This window comes from Stenella coeruleoalba, assembly GCF_951394435.1.
Source record: "Stenella coeruleoalba genome assembly, chromosome: 4".
Classification (NCBI taxonomy): Eukaryota; Metazoa; Chordata; class Mammalia; order Artiodactyla; family Delphinidae; genus Stenella; species Stenella coeruleoalba.
In genome coordinates, this window is record NC_137149.1 from 22,261,508 (window position 1) to 22,274,463 (window position 12,956).

At 39.6% G+C, this 12,956-nt stretch overlaps 2 protein-coding genes across 4 annotated transcripts in view; one reads left to right on the top strand and one right to left on the bottom strand.

The window, feature by feature from the left end:
* The window catches only part of SEC24D (SEC24 homolog D, COPII coat complex component), a 116,828-nt gene that overhangs the window by 96,876 nt on the left and 6,996 nt on the right, over positions 1-12,956 (top strand). For both annotated transcript variants that reach the window (XM_079919963.1, XM_079919964.1), the window contains exons 18-22: positions 588-726; positions 1,516-1,634; positions 6,787-6,966; positions 9,258-9,449; positions 10,413-10,502. In XM_079919963.1, coding sequence (XP_079776089.1) covers positions 588-726; positions 1,516-1,634; positions 6,787-6,966; positions 9,258-9,449; positions 10,413-10,502 — 720 coding nt within the window. The remainder of the gene's footprint in view (positions 1-587; positions 727-1,515; positions 1,635-6,786; positions 6,967-9,257; positions 9,450-10,412; positions 10,503-12,956) is intronic.
* METTL14 (methyltransferase 14, N6-adenosine-methyltransferase non-catalytic subunit) overlaps positions 10,511-12,956 on the bottom strand; it is a 56,632-nt gene continuing 54,186 nt past the window's right edge. The window contains exons 13-14 of one of the 2 annotated variants that reach the window (XM_079919972.1): positions 12,581-12,781; positions 10,511-12,149 (exon numbers count right to left, since the gene is read on the bottom strand). The gene's annotated coding sequence lies outside the window, so the exon portion shown is untranslated. Of the gene's footprint in view, positions 12,451-12,580; positions 12,782-12,956 lie in introns of both variants that reach the window. The other variant, XM_079919971.1, reaches the window with a different exon arrangement.

Consider the following 12,956-nt stretch of genomic DNA (forward strand, 5'->3'; position numbering starts at 1 on the left):
TTTGAATTAAAACAGGAGAAATTCTAATGGTCATAGTTTTCAGACACGAGCATCAACCTCAAAGAAAGGAGAGAGACTGGCATCAAGTTGAGGAAAAACTCTGTTTATTTTAAAATCACACCTATTTGGGGAAATGGTTACTTGTTTGCATTTTTGAAATGTATGCATATATTATTAGTATAAAACCTAAGTACCTCACCAAAGCTAGTTGTCCATTTTTAATCGAAGTGAGCCTTGAGGAGGACTATGAGAACATGAAGGTATTATTTCTGGACCTGGATCCCTGGTAATAAAATCTGAGCTACGAAATGTAGACTAGTTGTGGAAATGCACACAGTTATTTGCATGTGAACAGCCCCATTAAGTTTAAACCAGTGAAATGCTACATGAGAACCCAGTGTATGACTGGTCATTATTCCTCCCTTATGTGTTGTTGTTCAGTCTTTAGCAATAATAGAAAAAATCCTGTAGGAAAGTTTAGAGGTCTTTTGGCCGTACACACTGTTCTGTAAATGTAAATAAGGTCAGGCTAGCTTGGGTGAATATGTTAACCAGAAAAACATGTGCCCTCCATGTTGCCTCTGCAGTGTGCCGTGCTTTACACGACTGTCAGCGGGCAGAGAAGACTTCGGATTCACAATCTGGGCTTGAACTGCAGCTCCCAGCTGGCTGATCTCTATAAGAGCTGCGAGACTGATGCCCTTATCAACTTCTTTGCCAAGTCAGGTAACACTTTGCTAATTCTGGGGTGCAGTATACCTTGCTGGTAATGCAGGCAGGCCTCGTTGGTTAATCGAGTTAGTAGCTGACAGGTCCTGCGGTAGTGCAGACTTTCGGTGGGTAAATTCAGAATTTGTAAAAGCTAAGGGTGAAGGAGAATAATCAGCATTTCTAACTCTAGACTAATAGGGACAGCAGTGAGTCAGGCCGTGCTATCCAGTTTTGTTTAAAGTTTCTTTCCCAGGGGGACTGAGTTGAAATTGAGGAAGGTGATAACTTAGACTCATTATGGTATGAGTGTGCCCTCTGGGACATGAGGATAATAGAAGATGGTCCCTCATGTGAGACTGAATTTGCTTATCCATGCCAAGATAATTAGGAAGTGGTAGGGGCCTGAGGTGGAGTTTTCTGGCTGCTTCTCCCCTCCCTGCTCCAAACCCCAATTGAAATGCTACAGTAAGGTTTAGAAGAAAGAGCAATCCAGCCCATAAGAATTCAGAACATCAGAAGATAGTAAACTGGTCTTTCTTTTCTGTGTGTGTGCAGAGTTCTGTTTCTAATATTCTGAGGAAAATTCTGGACCAATTACCTGCCTATTGTTGTAGGTAGGCTATTGTTCTTCATTTGCTAAATTATAATTAGTCAAGTGGAGAGCATTAACACATGGCGTGAACATTTTTAAATGCTGTTATCCCTTGCTGAGTGGTCTGAAGAGCAATTTTTTTTATTATTATTTGAAGGGATCAATTTCTGAGCTAAACCTTTGATGCCCTTTTCACTGTTTTGTGCAAGTAGCTTTTAAAGCAGTTCTACACCAGCCCTTGAAGGTCATCAGGGAAATTCTGGTTAATCAGACCGCCCACGTGTTGGCCTGTTACCGGAAGAATTGTGCTAGTCCGTCTGCAGCCAGCCAGGTAAGTTACCTGCTGTCCTCAGGTGCTGAAGTGTTATAAACACCTACTTGTTCACTCAGCGTTCTGCTAGTAAAGGCTTATGATGTTCCAGGCACTTAGATGCTGTATAGTAAACCATACAACGAAAGATTGACAATGCCATTTTTGGGGGGCTATGGTTTATTTATAGCAACATTAAAATGCTTAGTGGCTTTACAAGATGCATGAACCCAAAAACGTGTTCAGGGTCACTACATTATTTATAAACAAAAGCATGTTATATGTAAGAAATGTCAATATAAATGGGGTTATCTTTTGCATGGATGAAGATGGATATAGAGTTATGAAATGGCGGTGCTTAAATACTTTTTGGACATTTATTAACAATCAAAGTTGACATGAACTAATGGCAGTAATGATTCATTTATATATATATATATATATATATTTTTTTTTTTTTTTTTTTTTTTGCGGTACGCGGGCCTCTCACTGTTGTGGCCTCTCCCGTTGTGGAGCACAGGCTCCAACGCGCAGGCTCAGCGGCCATGGCTCACGGGCCCAGCCGCTCCGCGGCATGTGGGATCTTCCCAGACCGGGGCACGAACCCATGTCCCCTGCATCGGCAGGCGGACTCTCAACCACTGCGCCACCAGGGAAGCCCCTCTTTTATAAACAAATAAAATTTATAAATTTTGGAGTTCTTTATATTTAAAAGTTAATAATAGGTATGAAGAGTTTTGAAAAAATTGTCTCTCTCATCTAGTAATTTGAAATTTTAGAAGATCCTTTAAACCTCTCTCTTGTGAAAACAAAACACAAAAAAAAGCAAAAAGAAAAGGTAGAACCTCTTGTCCACATTTATTTTTGTATCTGTTTTCTTTTTCATATTCTTCCCCATCAAAGCTAGATGCCATTTTTCATAGTTATGTATTGAATATCTGAGTATAGAATTTGGATTAAAGAGAAGGCAGTAAGCAACAGATGGGAAAACTTTCTGGTTAATTCCTTGTGGACAGTGACATCTGAAACCCCACCCAAAGCAACCCTTCAGCAGCAGCGATAGTGCAGATACATCTGGGGGCCAAATTCATAATCTGGGTAAAGAAGGAAATTAAAACAAACATAGTTATTAGCTTGGACTTCTCACAAAAATTCCTTTCTGTGCTGTCCGGAGAGATTAGAGTAGCCATCCATTCTTTCATCTCCTGTTGATAATCACAAAAGCAGCTCTTAAATCTGTGTAAGTCAGTTCTCTTTATTATTCAGAGGACTTGCCACTCCAGTAAATTCCAGTATCAGTCCTGTTTCAAAGCACACGTGTTTACTTTATACAAAGCCCCCCAGGTGCACCTGGATATAGTCCAACCAAGACCACTTTACTCCCCAGTTTTACTACTTGTTTTGGAGCTCTGGAAACATGGAGTGTTTCCATACTCTGTCTCTGGAGTGTCTCATACTTCGGAAGGATTGTTGAAGAAGAACAGGTACAGTTAGTGTCCTCTCAGGAAGTTTATTTGCTAATGTTAAAACAACTGGATTCAGAGACCTTAAGTCAAAGATCTGTTGCCTATTAAGGGAAGAAATGAAACTGGTCGGTTGCTGCTGGTTTAAAGTTAAAAGATTTGACTCTACTACTAGATCATCTGTTTGCAGTTGAATTGTTTCTGGAGTAACAACATTATGATGACAATTTTTTTTCTGAAAAAATGGATAAAGATTATTCCTGTTCTTTTGGAGATTTTTCTTTCTCCATTAGCACATTTCAAGTGTACCTTTAACCTAGGATTATCCATCATGGAGTGGGGAAAATGTAGAGATTATAAAACTGTTAATAACAATAATATATTAAAATATACCATTATTTAAAAACAGAATGGCTGGACTTCAGGTTCTCCTCAGAGAATGTAACTTCAAATTTGGTGGTTTTCCATAGTTCACTTGCAAGAAATAATTTCCATGGAGAAATTCGTAAAGGAATTCCACTGTTTTACTATAGAGCCCAGTTTCCTTGATCAAAGCAAGACTGTTAAGGACCTATATACCTGGATTATATGATACTGGACCTCAGGAGATATGCTTTTACTGAATTGCCAGGGCCAGGACTAGGCTGATGCAGAAGAGGTGCTTAAGGTGTAAAATTTAAGGAGACACCCACCTTGGGGTGCGGTCACAGGATAGATGCTGGGTTAAGACATATAATTAAAAACAACATTAAAACAAATTTTTAAGTTTACATAAGCAATGTAGATTCTTTTTCATTAAATCTAACAACTTACTGTTCTGAACTTAAATATATTACATCATATGGGAGTACACTGACTTTAAAAGGCAAGTCACATGAACTTAACTGCAAAGTAATCGTTTTTTTCATTACCACATCTGTTACTTCAAAACCCAAAGTGGAGAATTCTTCAAATTCAATTAAACTGTGGATTCATGAATTTCCACTCCTTCCTTACTCACACTTTTTCTCCCTGAGAATAATTTCATTATTTATGGAGAGGATCAAGGAGGTGGGGAAAGGTTTTAATTGCCGATCTGTTGCCACATTTTCTTCCCCACCTCAAAAACACTAAGACTGTCTCTCTGTTTTCTTTCACTCTAACTCCATTTTTCTTCTTTATAATAAAATTTCCTTCTTACCTCCTCTGTTCTCTTCCCCCTGCCCTCTATAATCCAGTCTCCTCTAATCAGATTTTTTAGTCCTGATAGTGTCATCATGGGCCTCTTTGTGGTTTTCAGGACAACAAATTTCTAAACTGTCTTAATATGACCTGATTAATGAGCAGCAACCAGTGAACTGCAAGACGATATTAAAAAACTGTACATATATGCTTCTCTATGGGAATCTAAGAACATTCTTAATCCATAACATCTAAGATGCCTAACTGGTAATTAGCCCCAAAATAGTATTGGAGCCACGTGGCTCTGGAATATGACCATGATCTGCGTCCTATACCTTTGGATAATATTTTTTTTCTTTTTTTTTTTTAATCCTAATTTTCCTTGGCTGAAAACATATTCCAGTACCATAGTTGTCAAATAAAAATACTTTACGCTAAACAAGTGAAAGAAGTCAGAGAAAGACAAATACCATATGATCTCATTTGTATGTAGAATCTAAAAAACAAACAGAAACCAAGCTCATAGATACTGAGATCAGAATGGTGATTGCCAGAGGCCTGGGGGGTGGGGGGTGGGCAAAATGGTTGAAGGGGTTCAAAAGGTACAGACTTCCAGTTATAACATAAATAAGTCCTGGGGAAGTAATGTACAGCATGGGGACTGTAGATAATAACACTGAACTGCATATTTGATAGTTGCTAAGAGAGCAGGTGTCAACAAGAAAAGATTCTGTAATTTTGTACGGTGATGATATTAACTAGATTTATTGTGGTCACTATTTCACAGTATATACAAACATGAATTATCACGATATATACCTGAAACTAATATAATGTTGAACAGTGATTATTCCTCAACCTTAAAAAAGAAAAAAATTTATGCTAGAGAGCAAATTACAAGAAGAGCTTTTCCTCATATGAGGAAACATAAATTTATTTAACTGTCTTTGGTTCTTTGAAAGGAGATAAAAGTTGAGAGGGAAAACTAACTACAAAGTAGGATTGTTCTGAAATATGTTTTCCTGAACCAGTGAAGTAAGTTCTGTTTACACATTCCTTACTTAATAGATCATGAGAAGAGACCTGTGATAAAGGGATTTAAGTTGAGGAATAAATCCTTACAGAGTCCTGAGGGAAATTTCCTTTTTGGTGTGGATTCTGAAAAGTATATATTCTTTTTCATCATTAAGATAGAAAGCTAAAAAGAAATCATGAATTTATAGACCAGATATTTCTATTTTCAGATTATCATTATCTCCTATACTTTTTTTTTTTTGGATATTTCGTTGTCCATTGACCTACTGTTAAATGGAAGGAAGTGACACTCAGATCATTCGATCTTGATTCTTAGCCATATTTATAAAATTGAGTTGGGAAGAAGGTTAAACACACAGGCAAATTACTTGTAATTTTACAAATTACAAATTATTTGTAGTTTTTTTACCCATCAGGTTGTGTTTCTAGAACTGTTTAATTGTGTTATTATTTGGAGCGTCACTTTATGGTATGTACTTTGAGGCAGTTAGAATGAAGTCAGAATGAGGTCACATGAGCCAAAGAGAGGATGAAGAGGAAGGTACAGGTGGATTATAAATGTAGAATAGAAAGAATTCATGTACTAATTGAAGGTAAAGAAAAAGTGAAATTAGGGTTCATCTGGTAGTTCTAGTATCTAAAATAGGAACCATAACAGGAAGAACATGTTTGTACATTTGTGGAATTGTAGGAGTTTGAGTTTTCGTTAGCATACAGTAGTTACGCAGCTAATAAATTCATGAAGCACTTCCTGTTTTATTTTCTACATATGGTATTGCAATTTCCTTATTATGGTTTATCTTTTATATGTATATCATCCCCAGTAGACATTAGACATCTTGCATGTGGACTATGCCTCATTCCTCTGTAGATCCTTGATACTTTGATAGAACCTGTGACGTGGTGGCACTCATTCAATGTCTGATGAGTCTATGACTAACAGATGCATGAAGAGCAGAGAGGAAGAGATATCTGGTGGACAGTTGGAAATGCTGTTCTTGAACTCAAGAGGTAGAAGCTGGTAATACAGATTAGGAAATAACTTGTTTATTTCATTTTATTTAATAAACATGTATATGATACTATCTGGTCGGCACTATTGTAAGTGCTTCACAAATTAGCAATAATTTAATCCTCGTAACAACCCCATGATCATGAAGTAGAGGGGTTATTATTCCTTTTTTAGAAGAGAAAACCGGGGGAAAGAGAGGGTAAGGAATTTGCTCAGTGTCACACAGCAGATGAGAGGCAGCGCTGGGACGGCACTGCCGGCCGTGAGTTGTGCTGATAAGCACTACACCAAGCTGCTAGAGCACTAGAGAAAATAAAACCACCTGCCGTGCTCTCAGTACCTACTCTGTACCAGTTTCTGTGCTCTAGGTGCTTTACGTGGGTTACCATTTAATCCTCTCCACAATCTCAACAGCAAACATTTCTATTTTACAGGTAAAGTGCTGCAGGTGTTGATTTTCGGTAAAGACCAAGCATCTGAAACTAATGTCTCTCTCTTCCAGCTTATTTTACCAGATTCCATGAAAGTACTGCCAGTGTACATGAACTGTTTGTTAAAAAACTGTGTGCTGCTCAGCAGACCAGAGATCTCAACGGATGAGCGGGCCTACCAGAGGCAGCTGGTCATGACCATGGGTGTGGCCGACTCTCAGCTTTTCTTCTACCCACAGCTTCGGCCAATAGTAAGCACACTGCGCTGGTTCATTTCCTAGAGGAGTCTGGAAGGGAATCATATTTTGCCTTTTCCCATATGTTATGTCTGAAATATTTCGTTCTTAACAATTAACAAGAAACTTACGAGTCACGTATGGCTTCACAACGCGTAGTGTCGGCCTGAGAGCCGGGGCTCTGGGCGAGCTGCGCATGCGCTTCAACCTGCGCTCGGGGTCCGTGTGGGGTGGTGGGCGGACCTGAGGAGTTCTTCACGGAATCCTTCAGATGAATGCTTTTCCTTCCTCATTCCCAAATTGGTAATCTTCAGTTGAATAGGCAGGTTGAAAAGTGAGTCGACAAGTTGTTGAAGAAATCAAGCCTTACGGCATGAAAAGCAACTGATACGTGTGTATACGGGATTTCACGTGCACACGTTATCTGTTTTTTGACAGTATATGAATGTCTAAGTCACCACATTTAATCAGAATGGCTATGATTAGTCTTAAGCAAATGCTATCAGGGGTTTACAAATCAACATATATTTGAGGCTACCTACACTGTACACGGAAGGAACTGTCCTTGTCCTCAGAGAGTTTACTTGGCAATGTATTCTACTTATTTAAAGGTAATCCTTGATGTCGTGAATGCCCTTGTACTCTCTGACTAGACTCCTTCCCCTGAGACCTAACAAGTTATAATTGAGGGGATAAAAGGGGGGAAGGCTGATGGCTTATTTCTAACTCCTGTATCCAAACTCATACCCAGGCTCTCAGTGCAATTGGAGAGTTAAATTAAGTTGGAAATAAAAAGCTATTGATCCTTTCAATCAATATGAATGTTAGATGTAAATTGTTAACAATTGATTTTCATATAAAATTGGATTATCAACTATGTGCCAGAGAAACTAGAACTCTTAGGGACATGAACATCACCACTCCACTAAAATCGCCTTGCTAAATCCAGTGGGCAGTCCTTCTCTTTTCTGACTTGTCCACAGCATCTGACAGTTTTCTCCCTCTGGAAACACCCTCTTTACTTGGTTTGTCCCAGTTTCTCTCCTGCTTCCTTTGCTAGTTTACCCTGTTTTCCCTGTTCAAGTACCCCGGAGCTCAGTCCAGGGAAGCTTCTCCTGTCTATCTACACTTAATCCCTTGGGGGGGGGGGTCTTACCTATGCTCTCAGCAACATTTCTATACTGATGGTTCCCAAGTTCCTATCTCCAGCAGTACCGCTGCCCTGAACCGTGGACGTGTCTGTGCCTGTAGCCTCCCGAGCATCTCTCCGTGAGCGTGTTAACGGGCATCTTAAACTGAGTCCTGACTGGGCCTCCCAGGCCTGCTTCTCCTGCAGTCTTCCCCATCTCCATTTATCACCCCTCCCTCCTTCCAGTTCTTCAGGACCAGCGTCCTGCAGTCACCCATGGCTGCTTTCTTCCTCATCCACCCCATCTCATCCATCAGCAAACATGTCAGCTCTCCTTTCCAAGATTATCCAGAGGCTGACCACTTTTCACCCCCATATGTCACCACCCAGACTCAAGCATAATCACCTCTCCTGTGGACCACGGCAATCCCTCCTAACAAGTCTCCTTGCTTACCCCTCCAGTCTGTTTTTGGCACAGAAGTTAGAGTGATCCTGTTAAAATAATTGTCCGTTCACGTCCCTCCGCTACTCAGAACACTCCTGGATTTCGCATTTCAGTAAAAGCCAAAGTTCTTACTGCCCTGGCCCAGTGCTGCCTGTGCTACTCTGCCCTCCCTTCTGTCTGACTCATCTTATTACTCTCCCCTTTCTCACTCCACTCCAGCCACACTGGCCTCCTTGCTGATCCTTGAACATCCCAGATAAGCTCTTGCCTCAGGACCTCTGCACCAGCTGTTCCCTCCATCTGAATGCTCTTCCCCAGATATCCCCATGGCCCTCCACTCATGCCCTCAGGTCTTTACTCAAAAGTTATCTTTTCAACAAGCCTTCCTGGGCTCCCCTATTTAAAACTGTAACACTGCCACCGTGGACGTGCCCTATCCCACTTTCCTGCTTCTTTTCTTCATAACTCTTAACACCACCTAAATTTCTATATATTTAACTTAGATTATTTGTTGTCTCTTCTTCCCTCCAGAAAATGGTTAGCTGTACAAGGCAGGGATTATTGTCTAATGACTAGTAGGATAGTAGTAGATAGGACTAGTAGAGAGTAGGAACTCATTAAATATGTACTGGAAGGAAGGGAAGAAAGGAGGGAGGGAGGGAGGGGAAAAGAGAGGAAGGAAGGAAGGGAAGAAAGAGGGAGTTTCTAACTCTCTTGCCTTTGCCTGCATAGCACACATTAGATGTCAAGAGTACAACATTACCTGCTGCTATTCGTTGCTCTGAGAGCCGTCTTTCAGAAGAAGGAATATTCCTATTGGCTAATGGTGTGAACATGTTCTTATGGTTGGGAGTAAGTAGCCCACCAGAACTCATCCAAGGAATATTTAACGTGCCATCTTTTGCACATGTCAACACAGATATAGTAAGTATATTTTTCTTTGTTTTGTAGTAATATACAAATCCTTAGTTGCTTTCTTTTTAGAGGCAGTTGGCACTTTGAGACATACATATGAAGTATACTTATGTGTTTTTTTTAAATAAAAAGATCTTAATAGTCTTAATGTCAAAGAATACACAGAGGGAGTGGAATGTGAATATAAGTAATGAATTTCCTGCCTTTTTTTTTTTTTTTAACAACTCCTATGAAAAATATTGGCCATGATCTTTCCCTGAGACTTGTGACTTTGTGGTAAAATGTTCTAATTCACTTTTTCAATGGCTAACTCAAAGATGATCTATTAGCTCTTGGTGTCTTCTTGCTTAGAAGTAAGCATTAGCATTTTACTGTCTTAATGGAGGAAATCTAAGTCCAGATCTTTCACATCGCCCAGGGGCCACATGCAGCTGGGTGTTATCTTTTGTTCACCATGAACCAGATTTCAGGGAAATCTAAGAGGCCACATTCCCTTTGAGAAATCACATTTGGTGGTTTATTTTAATGTTGAAACAGTGGTATTTGGATAGCATTTTCCAAATGGGGTAATGCCTCAGGGTCCTGCAACTGATCCGCTGAAGGAATAAAGTGTGTCCTTTTCTCACACAACATAGCCTTGAAATATCCATCTTGCAAAGGGATTAAAGACATCCTTTGTAAAAAAACATAACACCCTTTGTGTCATTTCAGTGATATACATGTGTCAAGTTCCAGGGAAGGATTTTTATTTTCAAAAGAGAGTTCATTGGTGGAAATGCATGCTGATACATATGAATAATTTTTAGTACATTTTTTCATATTTTTGGTTTTTAGGTAAATGAACTAAGCCAAGAGTTCAGTATATGGTTTAGAAAGATGTTTTTTAACTTTAACATTCTAGTAATCTCATTCTGCTTCTATCTAAATGTCAGAAATTGTACTGAAACTTAAACTTGAATTTCTTAAATTTAGACATCATTGCCTGAGCTGGGAAACCCATACTCACAAACACTCAGAATGATAATGGGTATTATCCAACAAAAGCGGCCATATTCAATGAAGGTAAGAATGAGATTTTATTTTTTCCCTTTTTCAAGTCTTTTTAAAAAAATTTCCTTACAAACTTTTAAAATGCATGTCCTGTATTTTTATAACATGATTTTTTGATAGAAAACTCACATTAACCTCTAAGTATATCTACCTACTTGTCAATCACAAACATATAAAAATAAACAGCTATCACTATGGGTTAACCATGGGTCATCTTACTAAGTATTAACTTAGAAACAATTGATAATATTAACAGGCTTTGAAATGATTTTTCCATCAGTGCTTAAAATTACTTAGAACATTTGTTATATTTGGATTTTATAATTTTTGATTTATTATCTCTGAAAAGTTTTGCTATTCTAGTCCGTCTAAGGACTCCTTTTTGAGTTTGAGGAGGAGTTTAAAATGTCTGTATCTCAGGAAAATTATGCCTTGTCGCTAAATCCCATGTACTCGCCTCTGTCTTCCTTCTCAAGCTCAATATTAGAATCTCCTGGAGTTTGGAATGTACAGATGACAGTGGTCTATTACTGTACTACTTCCTGCAGAGGTACAGGACACTCACCTGAAGGCAGGCCTATATAGGAGCCAGGATATTATGGGGCTATTTTTCCCCTGAAACATAAATGTGATATCAGTTTACGTCAACATTCTTTACCATTGATACTCACGCATGCAAACATCAACTTTGGGTAGAACTTAGGAAATTTGAACTAATATAGAGCTTTATAATCTCTATAATCTCTGGAAAGGACAACCTTTCCAGAACTGTTTTTACATCACTACTTGGGTTCAGTTTTAGGACAGGACCTAGAGATGGCAGAGAAGGTTCAAAATAAACATGTTCTTCACTCTCTGAACACCCTGGAGACATGTAATGAAATCTTAGGGTCTTATGAAACACAAATTGAAGACCGCTGGTACTCAGAATGCACAGCAAGGATGATCCACCTTTGTCCCAGCAGCAGCAACTGCATCTCCACAGTTGACCCCATTTGCAGAGAAGAGGCCAAACTAAACATGGGGATCATCCTTGTGCTCAGTAGCCCCTCCTTCCAGGGGGAAAAAAAACCCTTTCCTCTCCTCTGCTTTCTCCCACCTGCTCCAGTAACTCCTTATCAAGGTCATGTCAGCTTTGGTTACTAAAATATCTGGGGTAAGCTCTAAATATGATATGTAAATAAAATATAAGCAATTGTGTAATAAAATAATTTTAGCTTGAATGCTTAATCAGATTTTTTTATGTACCAGTGGCAAACTTACCTGTTGTTTGTAAAATCCTTGACATTTTCAGGGTATCATCTGAAAATCCCCTTGAGGAGAAGACCACTAGCATGTCAAGACAGCATATCCCACACTTCTATAAATGCAATTCCCTGAGACCTTCCACCAACAAGTGCTGGGTGGTCCAACTTTGTAGAGACTCAAATGGTAGAGCAGGATATTAATTACTTTACCTTATAGTTGAGTTTCCCCCAAGGCCGAAATTCATTCCCCATTCTATTTCCCACTTCACATGATGGCCAGATGCATTCATCAGAGAAGGTTTTACAGTGAGTACCACATGAAAATCAAAATGTTGAGGTTTTGGACCCACAATGAGGCTGGACCCACACTGCTGTTGCCGATAATGGACAATGGCAGAGGTCTTAGTGTTACCTGGTGAAAGGTGGAGAAAACACAAGAAAAGAGAAAACTGCCTTGGTTTCAGGCTCACCAGGATGCACATCTTAAACTCCTTTGGAGATGTTTCCATGAAGGGGTTCGTTTCTTTCCCCATGTCAGAGTGGAATATGACTATCCACACAGCTGTTCCAGTGTCAGCTCCCAGGGCTTGGCACTAACAGGCCAAGACATCACACGTGTCCATATCCACATAGAATTAGCTGGCTTGTAATGGTAGCAGCAGTTGTTATTATTATTAGTTCAGGGTTGGTTCAGAGTTTATCAGCCTAAGGCCCTGGCCAAAATAACACAAAGGAAAAAAAGCAAGCCATGTTGACAACATTATTCTACTTGATTAAAAAAAAAAAGCCTATATAAAGCAGCAGTAGGGAGGGCTGGGCCCTCCCAGCCAATATGTAACAAACCTTCCTCGCTGCAGCTGGCGTGAAGCTAGTAGCTGCAGGCCCTTTGGGTGATTCCGCACGTGAAAGGAAGTAAGATGATGTCCTGGCTCTTCTGAATTATACAGGAGGCAGGTGGAGACAGTGATTTGCATGTGTGGCTCCATTAACCACGCTCATGGCTCAACAGATATCAAATTCGTTCTGATTATCTGCTCTGAATTCCTGAAACAGGAGTGAGTAAGGAGGCAGTAAGTAGAAGGGCTCAGAGTATTCATGACGGACTACCCTCTTCTGGGTTTCTTCTCCACGTGCCTCTTCCTCTAGAGCAGCACCGTCCAATAATGTAAGCTGCACATGCAATTCTATACTTGGTAGTAGCCACAATTCAAATGTAAAA